The sequence below is a fragment of the Apostichopus japonicus genome, chromosome 4 (genome assembly GCF_037975245.1).
Source record: "Apostichopus japonicus isolate 1M-3 chromosome 4, ASM3797524v1, whole genome shotgun sequence".
Taxonomy (NCBI): Eukaryota; Metazoa; Echinodermata; class Holothuroidea; order Aspidochirotida; family Stichopodidae; genus Apostichopus; species Apostichopus japonicus.
This window is the reverse complement of record NC_092564.1, coordinates 18,567,746-18,588,415: the sequence shown is the minus strand read 5'-3', so window position 1 is coordinate 18,588,415 and position 20,670 is coordinate 18,567,746. Positions and strand designations below refer to the sequence as shown.

The window sequence follows — 20,670 nt, the reverse complement described above, 5'->3', positions numbered from 1 at the left end:
TCTGCTAAAAAGGATGACATTTAAAAACTGATGACACATTCAGGTACAGGACGAGTCACGAGTCAAAAAAAAATATATGTAGAAAAACACTTAAAGTGATTCTGTGCGTTTGGAAATAGGAAATAGGAAATACATCAATATGTTCATTTTCACAAAAATGAAACTTCGTTTAAGCTGCTTATCTGACGAGCTATAAAAGAAGAGAAGATTTCACCAAGCTAATTTTGACAAAAAACAAATTCATTACTCAAGAAATGAATGACCGAAAGTATCAAAAAAAAAATATCCTCTAAAGACAGATTTCATTCACGTATTCTGCTACGCCATGCCTCTTGATTTAAACTAGCCAATGAGAGTACGCACTGTAATGCATATTCAGTATCAACGAAGCTCGAGGAACATCGATGCGACTAAAGCAGACTCAATGACAACAGTAATAAGTGTACAAACCTATCCTATAGTCACACATAATTCAACACTTGGTATCACAAACCTTGAACCGTCTTCACAACCTCTCACTGAATTATGCCTATAATAGCGTCAATAATAATAATAATAATATATATATATATATATTATATATATATATTTATTTATGCACACGATACATTTAAATGAAACGTAAATAACTATATCGCCGAGCAGTAATAGGGTGCCCAGACGTCCGCCGCATTTTAGCCGGACAGTCCGGCAATTCAGTGGTCAATCCTCCATCTGATAAGGCCTCTCGTCCGCCCAGATGCGTGAATGACCGGTGCTTCTTATAAAAGGGATTTGAAGCTACGTATTGAAATAGATAATTATTTATTCTGATCGTTTGTAAGTATGTCAGCTAAGCATGAGTTATGTAGCCTTCATGGTTGCCAGCAAGGCAATTGAAACATGTTTCGTGTCTAGCAGCCAATGTCATATCATGTCTGCTCGAGTCGTCGATGTGTCTCAGGCCGGATGAGTGGAGGTCAAGACTATGGGCCCGGGAAAATGGAGGGGCCCGGGACAATGTGCGATAAGGGTACCTAGTGTGTTCTCATTTTCATAACATACGGTACTTAAGCAGAAAAATATGAGTGCAAACAAGGGGATCCCGGAGACATAACTGTCCCCATCACACGACCTGTCATTTCGACCTCCTCTGTCTGTTCCTCCATTTTGAGTGTCATGTCAACGGCAACCCTACCTGACATCCGAGTCGCTATGTTCAAAAGAGATTGTAAAAATATGTACGTCACTGCCGCAGACGTCGTTAGACCTTTTATAGTCTTCCTGAAGAAGAGTGATGAAAGTCAGAAAGAAATGCCAGTTGATATTTCAGCCCTCGCATTGCACGACAGTTGAAACCAGTGGAAAGGTACTCGAATCAGACGAGTGGAAATGACGGGGGCGCCGCTGTGACAATTATTCATCTTCATCTGATAAACAGCTTGAAATTGATCCTTGTCATTTACACGCACAGTCCATTCGATCCTGGAAATAAACTTAATAAAATAGATGGCGCTATCTTGCATTAACATACCGCCCCAGTGAAAAGGTAGAATGTGTGTATCGCTTTCAGTTTACACTATGTCTTATTAGGATTGTACTGTGTCATTATTTGCGTCTATGCTTCCTCATCTACTGTGGGTTTTTTTTTTCTAAGTCGATAAATTACAGCAGGCTGTCTTCATTTATGTGTCTCTTCGAAAACTAAGTGCTTCTGAAGAAGAAGAAAAAAAAAACTGTTTATAGATTTACAAATGGTGATGAATATTTTATACACTCGATATTGTTGATATTAGACTCAGTCTCCCGTGGTAACACATATATCATTGTCTGATACAGCAGGTATACATCAAAGGAAAATGTTTGCCCGCAAGAAGCGCGCCATTGCATGTTCGTGGTCTATTTCTCCTTCGGAACTAAAAACTCGAATCGTAATTCATTTAGTGTCAGTTGTAAATGACTCGATTTTGTTAGACTGCCTACATCACTAGTAGGCGTGCTTTGGTGTTTCTTTACTTATTGTTATTATTAGTATGCGTTAGAACTCATTGATCAGTATGTAGGTTAGTACAGTAGCCCCTATACAGCATATGCGAATCCACTGTTGTATGTAAATGTTGTCTAAAGTCCATGCCGATGACGTTCAACTCGGGTTTTAGTCAACAAATCAATCAAATGCTTAAGCATGTCGTTTTGTTTTTAGCAATAACACGTTTACATTTAATACCATTATCGTAATAAGTATACAGTTTGCAGTCATGACTTGTCTTTTAGCGAACCAAAACAGTTCTAGCCAAGGAAGATCACCAGTTATGACGTAGCCATTTATATGCCATTAAGTTGTTGCAATGATCTTTGATGTTTGAAGGAGCCTATACTACACTGAGCCTACTATAATAAGTGTATAGCATTCTAAACAGTGTTTTGTCTTAGTTGCCCGTAGTGATAAGGCGTAAGGAGTGGGAAGCGTATAGTGCAGTTAGACGAGACATAGCTGGAACAGCGTAAGTTTCGACAAGATATCTCTCAGAACGGAACATCCAACGGGCATAGTTATGTGCTTAATATGCATGATTAGACATATTAATTTACAATCAATATTAATCCCGTTTGGAAGCTGGTTGGGCCGGAAAAAAAAACAAAAACAATTCAGCAGAAGATTCTATCCATGTAGCTAAACAAACTGGTGAGATTTTATTCAGTAGTAAACACATCTGCCTGTGACTCCACTGTATGAAGGTTTAGAATATATCTAATATATAAAAGCCATGTCTCAAAATGTCTTCACGTAAGACCGATAAAAAAAATAACATCGATCAGGAAAGTCGATACTTTTTGCCGATCTATTCAGCGAGGTGCTGTTTCGGCGATCCACATAATTAAAAGCGATTCAGTCCAAGCTCATTGGAACACGGACATTGGAAAACTAGCCGCTCGGTTCAAAATAATACAGGCATCTACACATGCCAAATGGTGTAAAGTAATAAATCAATTTCCAAGTTAAGCGCACATGTTCAGCTGCCATGCATGACAGCTTCACGCAGCTTAGGTAAACTGTCTTCATCACCACGGAGGCCCCTTGCCCCCACCCCCAACCCCTCCCCAGGCTGTGATTGCCAGGGGTCCATTAGCCCATTCGCTGCTACCTGAAAAGAGATTCACTTATACGCATGACAGTTATCTTCATATCTACTGCTAGGGCAGTATAAACATGTTACTTTGAAAATAACAGGTTCTACTTTCCTGGATAACTGGAGGGGCAACCGCAAGTAAGATTGTCAATCTTACAGAAGAACAGTAATTAACAATGAAATTATATAATAGTTCCATGATAATATTAATTCATATACCGTGTGGTCCTTCGTAGCAGCAATGGGGCGTGATAAATACATATATACATAAATATATATATATATATTTATATATATATATATATATATATATATATATATATATATACATACATACATACATAAATATAAAGCTAAATAATTAAACACATACCATGCACACATACACACACGCACACGCATACACACATATCGTTCTGAGAGCGAAAGTCACTGCCAATTGTGATAAATTTGAAACAGATAATGTTTTAATAAAAACATTTGTTCCTTGATATATGCAGAAGGTAATTAAATTTTCCGAGTCAGTGCAGGTTTCCAGTGCTTGAAGGCACAGAAGCACTCGAAACAACGACGGCGTGATCTTAACGTTCAAAACTACTTCTTTTATTTTACGATTCACTGAAGAAAAGTTCATAGCGTCAAGTTCCATTGAGAAAAGGTTCATTCTCGGTTAATGCTACCTGAAAATCGAATTGATTTATACTTTTACCTCACTAAATCCTGTATCGCGGCAACAAACGTTTTAAAGAAAAAAGTGCAATGAATGATGAATGTAAGTATGAAAGTCAATTATAATTCGGAAAGAAACTTACTTTTTAACGATTAAACCTTTCAAAAAAACTTTAAAAAGCCCGTGCTAAATTTGGCTATAAACTTAGCTGTTAGCAGTTTAAAAATGATGGAGAGGGGAAAAGTGACATCGATTTTATTTATTTATTTATTTTTATCAAAAAACGTTGGTAGGGTACCCCTGCAGGGGTTCCAATATGGTATCATCTGAGAATCTTTCTTAGAGGTATTCTTTCCTCCGGGGAATTTAGGGTTCATTATCGTTCTATCGTTCTCTGAGATCTTAAAATCATTTCGTTGCGATTCAAAATACAAATCGAATACTGCGGTAAATTAATATTTAAAGTGAAAGGCACTACAACTGTTTCAGTATAGTACAAACTGAACCACATTCATTGAATCTCAGACTGAGTGACGACTTTACATTTTGTTGAAGGATTTCTTGATTTGATTCTAAACCCCACCAACCCCCCCCCCTACCCCCTCCCACCCCTTGAACTCAATTTTTACTCTCCTGTGTTTCCTACTACCCCAAGCCTATAGCTACACTAAACCTTCCCGGGCCAGTTAGACGGAGAGAGGTTTGCTTGATTGGTAGCACCCCTCCCCATCCCCTACAACTCCACACCCTCCCTCCTCTCGATCTCACTACCTAGAAGTTTCGAAGGGATTATCCATGCATGGTATGGGTAATTAACTCACATGAAGTAAAAATATGTAAAAGATCAAATGGTCTTAAGAACTATTTCTCAGGATATGCGAATGAATGGCCTGTAATGGTTTGTGCTATCGAAAATTGTCAATGGTTTTAAGAGTGCTTTATACAAATAAGGTAACAACTTGAAGTTTATGTTTCCCTGTTTTTAGCGATAGTGTTCTTGGCGGGAATTATTAGTCACAATTCATCAAAGTACAACAAAGGCGTCAATCATGGGGTGGGGGCATGTCCCCCACTTTCAATACCAAATCCCCCCCCCCCCCAGGGTTAATGACTGACTCGTGTAGACGCTAGGCCTATCAGGCTCATAATGACTCGTGTATCTCATAAAGGAGCTCAAACATTTTGCTATGAGATTAGTAATATATATATATATATATATATATATATATATATATATATATATTATTCTCATCTGCTCGACCCCCCCCCCCCCCCTCCCGATGAAAAATAAAACTTTTCAATTGTGTTAAAATAAGAATTACGGATTTCATTTACCGCGCCCGTACAATGCTGTGGCTATCTGCTAAGCCAACAGATAATGAAAGCCCGCAGCATTCGCTAATCTCCTTTTCAGTATAAGTTTTGTTTTTTAATTATTAGCATAAACTTAATTATACTAACTATTTAATAAAAAAAAAAGTTTCATGCATGATTGGAATCCATTTTACGACTAGGTAAAGCTGAACCCTAAAACTAAGCTTGATAATATCAGATTGTATCTTGGAAGGAATCCGACTCTATATAAACAATCTTAGTTAAAAAAAAACAGCAGGGAACAAAACATATACTTTTTATTTCTCTTTAGTTTTATGAGGGACCACCGTTGATTTAATCGTGTACATTTTCCAAGTCAATTCGGTTTGTTTTGGTGAATTTCTGAAAACTGATTTCGATTTTGGTGAACTGGTCTAGAAAAGAATAAAAGCTGTTATCGAAATCATAGACACTTGATAAACTGGAAGTGCGCCACATGTTTAAAAAAAAAAGAATTTCCACATATTTTCATTGAAAAACGAAACAGCATCCCCAATTTATACTAAAGTTTTAGTCACGTGCTGAAGGATGTACTGGGCTTGCGCTGTGAAGATTATCACCAAATTCACGCAGCATATAATATCACAAGTTTGTTTATACCGCAAGTACAATCGCGGTACCAACATCGGGAATTAGCCTACAAATCTGACTGCTTTTGTTTCTTTTAGCGAAGATCATAGATGGGTAATGTAACCCTATGGGTTGCTGCTGCTCTACAGGAATGCTGAATTGGGGGTGGGGAGGGGGGCACCAACAATTTAACGGCAGGGCACATTACTCCTGTCCAGGAATTTTAAACTATATATATTTTAAACATGATAATGAGATAGATACTTAAGAACCTACTCCATTGCTATCAGACCAGGACACTGAGACAAAATATAAATGGAAATTTATCTCAGGTTGTTTATTTATCTTCTAATACTTTGGTTTGCCTCTCTATAGCGATATGCACTGGTGATATTTCAACCATTTACATAAATATCACATTACAATATAAATATTGGGCGAAGCACTTGAACAAGAAGTTCAAAAATGAAAAAAAAAAAACAGACAAGATTTTTACAGTATCCTTAGAACATTTTATTAAAAATACTCTCTCTGCCAAGAATTCTGCATAAGACATGTGTTTCTGTTTTTTGTTTTATTTATTCAATACCAGCAGCAGTGGTTGGTTTTAACTTTAAACAAAGAAGAAGATATTACTTTGATAGTATACAATACATTGTATATAACTCCAATAAAAAAAAATAAAAAAAACAAAGCACAAGAAGAAAGGTCATAGGTGAAAGGTCGACCTCATGGACCAATTGCATTTGAGTAGTAAACATGAACAACTAAAACCTACAAACAAAAAGCATTATTTGGCAAAGCAGGCATTTCAAATTTACAAAGCTTGTAATATATATACGTTTACATTTTACTATACAGAATATATTTAACAACTAGTTTATGCTACATTCATTTATTCATTCAATCCTACTTATTTACTCTCTTTTTTTTTCTTTCACAGGTGGGGCATCTCTAAAATTAGGAAACAAAGTCTGGACAAAGTCCTCCGATGGTTATCTTGGAATAATAATAAACAAAAAATATTAAAAGAGTCGCTGGAAACATAAGCAATTATTGCAATTTCTAGCGCTGAGTGTTCAATCACATCAAATGGTGTAGAAAGTGTGTTAAAATCAAATTAATTAGTAAGGTATGTACAAATTTCTGTTCGCATTTCAAGAAAAACCAAATAAGACAACAAAAAAACTATAAAGAAAAATGGGTAAACACAGAGAGATTGAAGCACTTCAGTTCAATAAAGAGTGACGAACATTACCCTCCTTAAATCTTATCGGTTTTCATACTTTCAATCGTTTAAAGATTTTTAAATGTAAAACAATAGAATATTTTTCTCTTGTCACAAAATATGTCACTTTTGCTATTGGTTCCACTTTCTTTTTAAATCATCATCACAAAAAACAAAAACAAAATGAATATATCAACTTATATTTGAATAAGAGTTATACACACACACACACACACACACACACAATATCTATAAAAGTGATCAAAATGAAGACAAATTTTTACATCGGCTTATCACATTTAAGGTACAATATGGCAATGACATAAGTATTGCAAATAGAACGGGAAAAAAAAGAAACATATTGAAACTCCTCTTTGTAAGCTATATAGATCCGAAATGTGGTCCCTTAATATTTACTTGTTATAATTATTTTCTACAATGCAAATCTCTAACTCTCTAATGATATATGATGTGTTCGGCAAGGACCTTTTTTTCCAAAGTTCAACTGTCTTCAGCTTAATTTGAAAATCTGTCATTCCTAAATTTACACCTTCCACCTCTTCCCGCCTCCCCCTTAACAAAATGTTATTCGATAAATATACCTCTAGACCACATTGTTTGCGGTGGTGCGTTTATGAGAAATTTTAACTTGAATCAAGTTTACCTTACAAAAACATAATATTAATCAAAACAAAAAGGTAATTTTTAAACAGAATCTAATTATACGATGCATCAATAAATAAACTGATGTCAACAGGCAGCACTGGTTGGTACCAACAATATATATATATACATTACATCAAGACTTTGGACTTTGAACACTTAATATCTAACTGGAATGGTACGGGGAAACTTCCCCTGATTTAGTCCCATGACATCACGGCTGTTGGTTACGTAGTTCAGTATAGTCAGAGTAATTTACAGATAAACAACATGTGGAGGCTTCTCGTTACTCAGCAAATTTAAAGTTGAGTGATTCGAGACTAAAAAAATGTGAATATACAAAAGTTCCATTTCAACAAAAAAATAAAGATGGCAGTTAGTAACCAGCTAAATCACTTTTACCTGCATTCACACCCAGAGATTAATTTATCCAGTATCGCAACGCAAAATGCTACGCAAAACCGGCAAATTGCTATACAAGTGTAAAGTAGTACAGCAGTTTTCATACACAGGAACAGTAGTAATGTATACTGTAAGAGGCATTCTAATTGCCTTCCCAACTGCTATGCAAACTGTGACACTAACTCACTCCCTGACACCATCTGTCTGGATTCTTATAGGCATATTAGTTTAGGCTAAGTATTTAAATGTAGCATGATAGCCGCACTTGATACACCTACTGTGTGTGGTAAATAGGTTTTGGAAAAGTACCTTCCCCTCTTTTTGGCAGTATAAAACTTAGCTGTCACACACTAAAGACTATTTATTAACATTTCTGTCACCAAACTGGGAGTGTTCCGAGACGTATGTGTATATTTTGTTTGTTAACAGAACCAGGCTGCTTTAATAGAGCCAACTGCCTCCTAGTGTATGAGACACACTATGAACCAAATGCTTATTTAGATCAAGGGGTATAGATTGCAATGTTTGCATTTTCTAATCTGTTACTCCAATTTACAACAATTGTTTTGATCAAAGTACCCAAATAATGAATATATGTAGTATTCAAAGAGAAGCTTAAATGAATCGAGAATGTTAACTCTCTGTGGAATCATTGTGTCTTGATTAAACATGTTTACTGTGGGAATGGAAAAAAAACCTCAAGTGTTTTTTGTTTCTCTACAACATATTATTTGAATATTCAAATATAGTTTACATCAGACCGAGTCCACTGCACCACAAACCTTTCAGCTCTGCATAAATTTAAAACTAAAAAAAACGGTTACAAAATGGCAAGTTTATGATATACAGTATCAAATCACACAAAAGAATCCTAAGTTGGTATCAAAGAAAATAAAATTCACACATTTCAAAGTAATTTTTTTAATCTTATATTCTACACCAGAATCCCTTTAAAGATACTACAACCCCTCCCCTCCCCCCCCCTTCCCCTGATAACCCTTTCATGAACTCTCCAGAAATGAGTTTATAAATGGTGCGAGGTCAGAGGTCATCTGACAGCCAGCACTAGTGCAGTGAATAAACCTTTTTTAAAGAATAAAAAAATATATATTATAAACAGCTTACTAGCACTTTCTTCAAACTTTTCATGACTAAGAGGAAATTTAGTCAACACTCAGCTATTGTTAATGTTATAACATTTTTAATGAAGGCACTACTTAAAAGACATTAACGAGCATTAACAATAATCTAGACACTTATGTACACATGTGAAATGACTTGCAAACAAAACTTGAAAACATTCAGCAGATAAGTCAACAGTTTGCAGACTACAAATAGCAATGTATTTTTACATCATGACATATCTTAACCACAATAAAATAGCAAGCAGGATGTGGTGAATGTAACATTTAATAGAACAACATTAGTGCACTTCATTTTACCAAGAATTCTACTAAAATTGCTAAATACATAAAAGAACAGGATTCTTATTACTAAAGAATGAATTCTTCCCCGGCATATCCCCCATTTCTTGAAACTCAGCAAACCAGACTAATTGGTTTACTAGATTTTCAATGATCTTTTCATTACAAAAACAGAAAAGAAAGAAAGAACCCTGTTAAAAAGTGGCAAGCACTAAGTTACGTAGAAAAATATGTCTTCTTCTAAATAAATTCTAAACAAGCAGTTTGAATCCAGAAATCATAGACCCCGTTGAATATAGCAACATAAACTTCATAAATTGTCGATTTATCAAACTGCTTTATATATTACAAACACATCTCAGCAACAAAATAAACAACTTTCCATTTTGTGAAGTAAGCAGTTTCATGTAATACTTTAAGATCTCATTAATTTGAGGTTTAATGTCTGTCAATTTTTAGCATTATAAACTCAGTAAAATATTCCAAATGTACTTTACGACGACTTTCCAGACAAAGAGAAAATTTTGAATTTTGACAGAAAAATGTCTCCATAAGGAGAACCACAATGTATAAACAATAATAAGCAATATTTTGTTTTTCTAAAATCTTTAAAGGCACAACTGCTTCACCCTGAATATCATTAAAAAGGAGAGAAAGAATCAACACACTTCAGCAATGATTTGATCTACAATGTGTATAATTTCAAAAGTCAGAAAATTGTTTTTTTTTTTTTAAAACCTACGGCAAAATTTTTCAATGTCACAAACATAATTGACGTCAGTTCTCATATTACCTTCATTGTCATGTATATTTTCTTGCATACAAGCTAGTCGTTAGAATTATAATAAATGAAGACATTGAAAAATGATGAACCTGAATATAAATTATATATGATAATTTTATACATCTGCACAATATTTAGATACATTATATTCAATCAGGCACTTAATAAACAAAGTCTCTTCCAAAATTGACTGAACATCCTAGTTTAATATTTACCTCCATTTTTTTGGAATCTAACCCTGTTATTTTTTATCAAGAAACAGATCTCGTTGGCATTGCAGAAATCATCTGAGGAACTCTGGCAAATGAGAGATCTCCATTCAATCTTAGGATCATCATGCTCCTTCTCATCTAAAACTTGCATTGCCACAGGTCGTTGAACATTGTAAGAACACTGCATCATCTGAGGAACTGGCAAATGAGAGAGCTTTGTACACAAGATCTCCATTCAATCTTAGGATCATCATGTAGGAGGCCCATTGCTCCTTCTCATCTAAAACTTGCATTGCCACAGGTCGTTGAACATTGTAAGAACACTGCATCATCTGAGGATCTCTGGCAAATGAGAGAGCTTTGTACACAAGATCTCCATTCAATCTTAGGATCATCATGTAGGAGGCCCATTGCTCCTTCTCATCTAAAACTTGCATTGCCACAGGTTGGTGAACATTGTAAGAACACTGCATTTCACATTTGTAATTTTATCAAGATTAAAACATTCCTACAGAGAACATTCCTAAATGCAGTCACAACCATCTGCATATTGCTGAGTAAAACATTGAAAACAGAAATTATCGGCCAGAGCAGGATTTGAATGGGTGGCCCCATTAATATAACACTGATCACTTTAAAACCCTTTCTAGCAAACACATTATCAGCAAATGCAGAGGAATCTTGTGATGAACATTTCGGTATTTTTTTTATAGTGAGTGAGAAGCAATATTAAAGGCCTGTAAGATTCTACAAGAATCTACAGGTCAACCAGTGTCATCATTTTTCACACTTTCAGTCTGGTATCCATTCTATGAATTCAACAGTAACTAGTCCGAGTGTTACGGTACTATTTCTGATGATTCAACTAAATCATTGAGTATTATCAGTTAATATAGTCAGTGCTTTCTCTAGCATAGAGCAGTCCACCTCACTCCAAAATATTAGGTCTAACTTCTCCCAGACGCTGAATTCGATGGATGAGCCTCTGCAGAGCCTTTCAGTAAGGTTGCACATCACTTCCGTCTGTTTCACTGCGATCAACTGACCGAGTCCTTTACCGTCAAACATTCCCTTCAATTCGGATGCACTTGAAGACAAAATTTGACAAAATTTCTGAGCGTAAATGATCCCCTGCGCCTGATCGGCAGATGCCCTCTGCTCTGGACATCGCCGCAAGAGTTCAGAGACTAAACTCTGCAGCTTGGCAGAAAATGAAGATTCATTCGGTAATGCCGGCAGTTCCTCTGGAGTGTAGTTACGACTCATTAGACTCGTTCGCACCGCGAAGGGATTCGGCTGGTGGAGGAGTTCATAGATCAAAATGCCAAGGTCGAATTCGCAACATTTGTCGGTTAGATGGCTTACCACGGAATTCCTACGGCCGGGAACCGACGTGGAGAGAGTTTCCACAAGGAGGGGGTTGAATAACCAAACTCCAGATCCTTTACCCCTCTGAAGTACTGATTCTTGTTTCAAGCCTTCCAAAGTGTTTGCCGGTTCACATTTCTGTGCATGAGACAACCCTCTGCAAACTTGTAGAACCATGCCCCAGACCTGAGCCTCGTAGCGTTTGGTGTTCTCTCCATCTCGGCTCCTGGATTCCTCTATAAAATGAGCTGCTGTAGATGTAGGTACCTGTCTGGTGACGACGACCACCGCATCTGATTGGCCGGGCAGGGAAGCTCTGGTCTCAGATTGACTGGCTTCATCTTCGGAGTTAGTGAAGAGGTACAGGGGTACTTCTGCTCTAAAGGTATGGACCACACTGAGCACGTTTGGATGTGGTGGGAATGCTTCTAGTTCTTTGGCAGCCTCATAGACCTTGTCCAAGTTACTTTGGTGAAGAAATACCTGGTAAAAAGATATGAAACAGTAAAGACAAACATGAAGAGCTGATGACATGTCGATGAGGCAAACAAGCAAGAGTAATAAGAGATCATAGTAGCTGATCAATCAAGTCTGCATCAATCTCATCTACCAAAATCTGTAAAATTCTGTGGAATTTTCCCGTTGCCGATTGAAAATCATGCATCAATGTAGAACAACATACCATTGGTCAGCTTAAACTTCAACTAAGTGAAAATATGCAAATAACCATTGGTTCTCAGAAATTCCTGAAGCAAGGCCAGCTCTAAGCACTGGGGGGAAACAATTAAACACTGTGTAATGTATGTGCACACAAACTTACCATAATGCCAAACTCCTCTGAGTGTTCCTTCAGCTCGGCCCTGAAACAAAACGTCTTCTCATCAGCAAATGACAAGGTCCTCTCGTGAATGATAAAGTCTTGCCAGGATCTCTCCTGAAACAATTCCTTGGTCAGATTGTTCATTGGATAAAGTTGACCGAGATGGGCAAGAGTCTGACTTTGCATGGATTGAATCTGACGCAAGATAGATGCATCTTTTTCCTGAGCTCCAGAGATTTCGTCAGGAGTCCTTCCACAATTGATTTGCTTCACCTCCAAATTAACATAGCCGCTCTTCGGAAGTCCATATTGGTGGCTCTCAGGAGGTTCAGCATCTGCATGAATTAGCCTGACGGGTCTCTTTGGTGGTGTTTCTGCATCTCTGACAGCAACAGTGACACTTTCTGATGTTTTCTTTTTCAACACAGACTTCAATGGCACTAAGGCATTCAGAGCTTCGTCTAAATCATTCATCGCTGACTCTGGGTCAGAGGTTGAATGGAACTCTGCTTTGCCATTGCTGGCTGCATCCTCATCGGGAGCCTTTGGGGCCATCCTCTTGGTAGCAGAGGGAAGGTTTTCAAACCCTGTGGTCAGACTTCTTGTAGCACGGACACGTCGACGAGGCTTAGCAGGTGGAGTCTTGCTATGTTTCAAGAACGCTGTAGTAAGAAAAGGATTAATATATGCTGAAATTTTAGTTTCAAGTTATGATTACACCCCAACAGGAGACAGGCTTGGAATTGGAGGAGAAATGAGGAATTAGTTTTGTGCTTGTATCAGGACTCTTAATATTTGACTTCAGAAGATCCCCTAACTCAGAGTGAATGTCAACTCAAATGGTAAAAGACACCGTTGCACAGAGGTAACGCCATGAGACAAATAAAGCAACTTTGAAGACACAGACTTAGAGTTAGAACCATTATTTTCTTACAAAAAATAACCCAAGGATAACACCTCCTTGTTGTTTGTAACAATACTTTGAAATGTACAGACACATTCTGAAATACCTCATGAGAGTCATGACACACATGCTTACAGAAACAAATCAAATGAAAGGTCTGTAAACACAGAAAATGCAACATGGTTAGAATTACAAGAAGAAATTGAAAACACAGGAAGGAAAAGTTCCAAAACTTACCCAAGTTGACATACTCTGGAGCTTCATGGATTGTCTCCCTCCTCTTTCTTTGTGATTTGGTTCTTGGGGGAGGTTTGACAGGAAGATCGACAAGCTCTTGATTGATCTGATCACTGCCACTGGTAGTGACACTACTCGCTTCTCTAGACTTGTCATTTGACTTCTCGATATCTGTAGAGTTTTTTCTCTCTAATGGCTTTGGTGAAGGTTGTGAGGTAGAATCGCTGGAAGAGACGGTTTCCCTCGGAGGCTTCGGAGCCTTCCTCTTCCCACCACAGGCGATATCTGCTTGGCCAGTATTTTTTGTTTCGTGCCCATCCACTTGATCTTTGTATCCTATGACAGCAGTTTCCTGACCTTTGTAAGCGTTGATCACTTCCATTCGCTCCCAAGAATGCCTCTGGTCAACAGAAGTTGCTTCATCTAATTTTTCCAACCATTGTGTTACAATCTCTGTGTTGTATTCCCTCTCTGGACTGCCACCTTCATCCTTCCTCTTCCTCTTCTTCCAGAACATCAGAGATTTCTTTTCCTTCTGCCTGCTTTCGTGGCTGCCACTGGAAGGTGGACTCTCACTTTGTAAATGTAGCTGGTGCAATAGGTGAGTCCTTGGTGGTGAGACCATTGGCTTTGGAGCACTCTTCCCTCTACTTGCTGACACATGGAGGTTTGGTATAACTTTGTATCTCCTTTCTGAGCAGGTTGCATTGTCTACAATTTTCCTGTCCTCTATTTCAGGTTCCTGTCTTATATTAGCATTCTCCTTCTCTGCGTCGACGGACATTTGGCTGGGTTTTGTTTCTGTTTTTAACAGCTGCATCTGGGATTTCATCCGCTTTTCAAAGTCCGACGTCTTCAAGACATGAAGACCCTTTGCGGCGTGTGCTGAACGATGGTATCGCAGGATGCCTTCATGTAAGTCTTTGGACATACGGTGAGAAACATCAGTTGGCGGGGGAGGAGGCGGAGTTCGAGGCATGGAGTCCTTTGAAAACTCCGGTGGCCTAGGAGCAGTCCTTTTCATTTTGCTTTTACTCACAGCAGCAGCATGTGGCATAACGCCACTGACCAGGTGCCCTTCTTTACAAAACATAGGATGCGTCTTGGATCTAGACCTTCTAGGGTCAGGCCCTCGAAGATCTTTCTCCTTCATAGCTTTCTCTTCTTCTGCTAAAGGGGTTGTTGGATTAGGGACATGCCTGACAAGTTCATATTCGTCTTCATTAACTGCTGCATCGGTATGACTTTCTCCATCCCCGCTTGGTTCCTTTATATCCGCAGGTTGCAAGTAGTACTGATCTTCCTCCACTTCCTTGCATGTATGAGGGACCGATGATGTTTCCTTTCTGCTCTCTCCATCTGGTTGCAGAAGTTGCATAGCCTCGTAGTCCTGATCCGCTTGAACAGTACCTAAGTTGTCATAATCTTGTTGCTTTATGAAGATGGGTACTTTGTAATTTTCTGAGTGTCTATTCTTTGTTTTGTGTTCATTATCATCATGTAAAATGATTGGAAAAGGTGGAATGCTGTCTTCACCTCCACAAGATGTTGCAACCTCCCCCTTTGAATTTATGTTAGATAATCCATTGCATGAAGCATCTTCTGTAGCTGGTGTATTGCCCCCAGTGGGGTATTCTGACCATGGTTCGGTGGTTGGCTGATAACCTTCAAGTGGTTCATTTTCATGATTATGTATGGGCCCAACAGTTATCACCTCATATGCAACATCTGAACAAGAGGATACAGCAGATGACAGTGGTTGTCCAATATCTGTTCTACTACCATTTGGTATGTTTGTCTGTGAAGTGACATTTTCTAAAGTTTGATCTCTAGTTGAGGTTTCTAAACCCTCGCTAACTGCTTTATCCTGTTGCTTACCATCCTTTGCATTCGTTTCAAAAGTACCACTGGCTGTTAGCACCTCCCTGGTGCCATCAGCAGAAACTATGGTTATGCTCTCTGGTAGAAAAGATTCCAGTACAAAGCCTGGCTTTTCACTGCTCTTCTTGTTCTTTTTCCTTGAGTCAGTTCTGACTGGAACAGCTGGTGCCGTAGGGCAACTAGTAACCGAGCTTGAACGACTTTTGGATGCTTCATCACAGCCAAATTCTCCTGATGAAGTAGATGATGCTGACGACTTCAGGCAAGCTTTTTCATGATATGGTGATCCATTATGGGTTTTGCTTACGTTGGCATTTGTTTTAGTTTGTGAAGAGGATGGCCCTCTGTTATGCCGTCTCTGTGGTACCACTTTTCTGCCTCTGTCTGGAAGACAACCAGGTGTATCAACCTGCGAGTAGCCACAGCGAGGGGCAAAAATCTTCTTCTGCTGCTGGGAAGCATGAATGAGGACTCCAACCTCTCCCTCTGGAGGAGATCCAGAACTATCTCTGCGGCCGGTGTGCTTTAATCGACCAGCTACTTTCTGAAACTCCAAGACGCTCCGGCATGGTACTGACTCGGGTATCATTGTAGTCGGTGTGCTGATGCGCCTTGAAGAATGCTTACATTGCTTTCGGTATGAAGCAGCATCCGAGTGGGATCTCTGATTGATCTTTTTGCTCTCCAAGATTGTATTAGTCTGGTTATCAAAGTTTTCAATATTGCCATCTGATGGAAATATTGGTTCATAAAGATTTTCATCAGAGGGGTTACCTCCATTCAAACTTGCAATTTCACCATTCGATGGAGGGAGAGATACATGGTCATAGTTAGCGGAGGTACCATCAACAATGATTCCATTCCAATCCGCATTCTTATTGCTCACTGCTCCTTTCGAATACTGATGATTTTGTATCACTGGGCAAGGTTGGTAGGCATTTTGGATATTAGCAGGGCTTCTTTTTGGATGACATAGCTTGCTATCTGCAGGTGTGGTCTGACGGCCAAAACGAGATCTCAAAACTGGTTTCCTCCCTGCTTTAAGGGGACTAATCGAACTTCCAAAACTGGTTTCTTTCGAAGTTTCATTTTTTATCCACAGATTTGCTTTAGCAGCATTGACAGATCCAAGCATTGGCTTTTCATTCTCCATTATTTCATGATGGTGGCCATTTAGTGTATTTTGTTGTGAAGGCATCTTGATGGAATGAACAGCTTTTGATTTGAAACAATGAATGCAGTAAGTTGGTTTGAAAAAGTGGGGAGTGAAGGCATCACACACCACTTGTCCGGAATTGTTGGAGATGGAGCCCATCTTGAAACAGATCTTTCAGGACAATGGTACCAATCTTTGGTTGGCAGTGCATCCTCTTTAAAGCTTCCATCTTGAAAATATAAAACTAGTGAGACAATGCTCTGAAAGAAAGAAGAAAGAAGAGTAATTGTCAAAGGTCAGATCTCTTGTTGAAAAGGCATGAAACTGTTGCAAAAAAACAAAAAAAATTAAAAAAAAAACACAATTTATATTAATTTGTTTCATAATGCTACAGTATGTGAACATGTTGCTTATCTTCTCTGCATCATGTTCTTGAGCCATGAACATATGAGAAGAGTGTCGGTTGTCACATCACTCAGCTTATACATTTTTTTCTGCTTTTTGTGAGATATAAACAATGTGTAATCAATACTTTCTTCTCAATAACTAAATTTGTGTAAGTTGTGGTCTGTAGATATACCTACAGTACTGTACTGTACAACATACTAATGTCAAACAACAAGTTAGCTGTTGTGTCATTGAAGTTTGTTTTGGATCTGTGTGGAACTCGGTATGGAAGAGACAAGTAAAGCATCTATAAAACTACATACTAACCAAAAGTCTAAGAGCAAATCAAATTGTATCAAAGGACTTCATTTTGATCTTTGATTAACACACAATCAGCAGAGTACTCTATCCTAATTATTTGAAGATCTTTCAAAGTGAACCAAGGAATCTTGAGAGGTGACTTACAGTAGATCAAACCTGGAAATTTCACATCGGAAAATTAAACCAAACAGACACCACTTAAGTACAAATCTCTAAAGCCTACAGGCAGCAGTTATCCCAGACTCCCAGGGTAGGTGCTGTATATGTCTTAACTACATCTTGAAAGGTAATTACATCTAAAACCTTTCCTGGAGGAAAGTTCTTTGTGGTGACAAGCTTTCAGACCAAACAAACCATGCTTACATTGAAAGCTGGTTCATGTGATCATGCTGAACAGTAAACACCCAGAGATGTATTTCCATACAATGGCTTGTGGTGTATGTTGCCTACCCAACCAGGGATGACTCATAGGAAATGCAATGTCAGTTTGATATAACCCTGGACACAATTGCCTTTAACATTGCAAAGGACTATGCATAAAAATTTCAGCTTAAAGGGCTACTACCAATTACAGAAGAGTGCAATATTGAGCGTCTTTGTAACACATCAAATTTGGGAAGGAGCCTGATTTTGGATAAATTCTGTATGTCAAGATAATATTGAGATATCACTTTGGCATCATGTGGGCAAGCATAAAGTGGATCTTTTACCATGGATTGGAATCAACCTGGATACAAAATGGAGAAGTTGAGTGGAAAATCAAACAGATCATACTGAAATAGACTACTAGTGCCAAGGAAAATACTGCAACTTAACCCCCCATTTAAGCTTCATCCTGCAATTTGTTGTTGTTGTAACTCAAAAGTGTATTCGATAAAACCAGAAATGTTGTGGGAAATTTTCTGATGTTTTAATTGAATACCTATTCACTGAAACTCCTCTCTTCATATATATACATAGCAGAAAAAAGTACAGTATGCAGGCCACCTCTCTTGTCAGCATACCTGCAAAATGGTTAAGCAGTATGGGCACCCAATCACAACTCCCGAACAAGTTTATGTAGGTACTGTAAGCACTGTACAGTATAGTTAGATACAAAAATGGCTACTCGTCAAATAACAAGCTAAGAAGGGGCACAGCGAATAAATTTATCCACTGATAAGGGGGAGAACACTAGGCTGGACCCCACCCGATGCCCCACCCTCTCCTGTATCCATAGTCAATGCTAAATAAAACATTCTGCTCAATGACAGGCTCTGCAGCTAATACACTATTTAAGGAACTTCCCACAAAGATAATTGATGTCAAAATACAGTAAAACTATTTCATCAATAGTTGGCAAACATCTCTTTATCTGAATACATGTACAATCTGTCAGATGGGAATTTCCTAATTCCCGACCTATTTTAGGTCACACACAAAGCTTAACTATACGTGATAAAAAGCACATACACCCCACAAAGTATATTGTTGGTCACTAGCTGAGATTGCAGTTTTTCTAGTGTCCTTCATTTGTTAACCTCCTACCTATTGTAATGTTAATATACTGAATTCATCTTGTAGAAACAAATGAGAAATAAATTTCTAATATACCACTCCAAATGAAGCAATTCAGAAAATATATTATCGTTACACGTACAAATGACATCATTATATTCCTGCAGGAAGTACATTCCTAGAATTGATGTACAGTACATAAAATGGATGATGTAATGAGTCGCCTTGTAATGGTGATTGATCAGTTTTTTAGCAACTTGGCATATTAAGTACTATTAAATGCTGGTCTTTTATATATATAGAAACACTTTTGCATTTTACAGACATGTACAGTATATTGAACCAGACACTAAAATTCTTTCAAATGGAGTCATTATTTACCTGTAGGATCATCACAGCTAGCTCTCTTCAACATGTTAATTTGAACGAATTGAATGTTACGAAAAACTGAACACTAAAATATATTCTGGGAATCTACAGTAGTGCATAGGTAAACTGTACATCTAAGCAACAAATTACTGGCCAAAACAGCAATTTTTGTTGTTGTTGTATACATGAACACAGTACTATAGACTGAAGTAACTAATTTATTTGTACAAGATATTCAATTTAAAATGCAAGGCACACACAGCTGGAAATGAAATATCTACAGTCAATGTATTGACCCAGGTTCTGATGGAAAACCAATACTGAAAGAGCGGTATATATGTGACAGGCTGTGACGGCTGCGTGCAACCACTCTGTTACAGTACATGGAACAACAAAACTCTTCACAGATACTGTATGATGGGACTCTGACATATAAATATTCATGCTCTGTAAGATGTGCACATTAATATTAAGTAATATACCCAGCTCTCTGAGGTACTGCACTGTACACATGCTGCTTTATGAAGTGTCATTTACACAATATCGAACACATTCTCCACTGGTCATTCATTTACAGTAACATTGCATCTATGTTGAGTATTTTTTGTTTCTCTCTTTCTTTTTTCAGCCTTCTGTATGAGCAACCAAATCTCAAAGGCTCACACAATAAAATAGGATGCTCTGAAATACTTTCATTAATATAATTACCAAACATTTATTTGCATTGTTAGTAGCAGCAGCGTACATTTTTACGCCAGGGCTCTGTATATCAGTTAATATCACTGGCATGAACATGGACATATCACTAAAGAGTCTTTTTGACAAATCCTACTCATACACATGTGTAACCCTGTATGACACATACAACAAAACTAAATAAGGCATAGCACTGTAAATCATATACTGAACAACATCACTCACCATATATCTAAATAATGTCTAGTTTTGAAGACCCCTGCTGCACATTAAGCGGTTTAAATTGTTTTACAGCAAACTGATAGATTTCTGAATTTTTATTCAAATATAATATATTACTGAAATAGCAAGTTTGAGAATTCAGAATCTGCTATAAATACTGTACTTTACATCCACAGTACTATGAACTTTTTTCTCACAGTTAATTTGTTTTCCATGAATGTTTCCTTGCATATAACAATCTGCGATGCAGATTGCAAGGCACTAACGTTCTCGTATGTAGTTTCTATATACAGTAAGATACCTTGTCATGTACCAAGCTGTATGTTGTAATGTACCTTCTCTTTAAGGTAATAGCTTTTCCAGACTAGGCATAAA

At 37.7% G+C, this 20,670-nt stretch overlaps 1 protein-coding gene across 2 annotated transcripts in view; it reads right to left on the bottom strand.

The window, feature by feature from the left end:
• Positions 1 to 6,213: 6,213 nt before the first annotated feature.
• LOC139966700 (uncharacterized) overlaps positions 6,214 to 20,670 on the bottom strand; it is a 34,997-nt gene continuing 20,540 nt past the window's right edge. For both annotated transcript variants that reach the window (XM_071969987.1, XM_071969988.1), the window contains exons 2-4: positions 13,767 to 17,063; positions 12,626 to 13,287; positions 6,214 to 12,288 (exon numbers count right to left, since the gene is read on the bottom strand). In XM_071969987.1, coding sequence (XP_071826088.1) covers positions 11,308 to 12,288; positions 12,626 to 13,287; positions 13,767 to 16,962 — 4,839 coding nt within the window. In that variant the 5' untranslated portion in view covers positions 16,963 to 17,063 and the 3' untranslated portion in view covers positions 6,214 to 11,307. The remainder of the gene's footprint in view (positions 12,289 to 12,625; positions 13,288 to 13,766; positions 17,064 to 20,670) is intronic.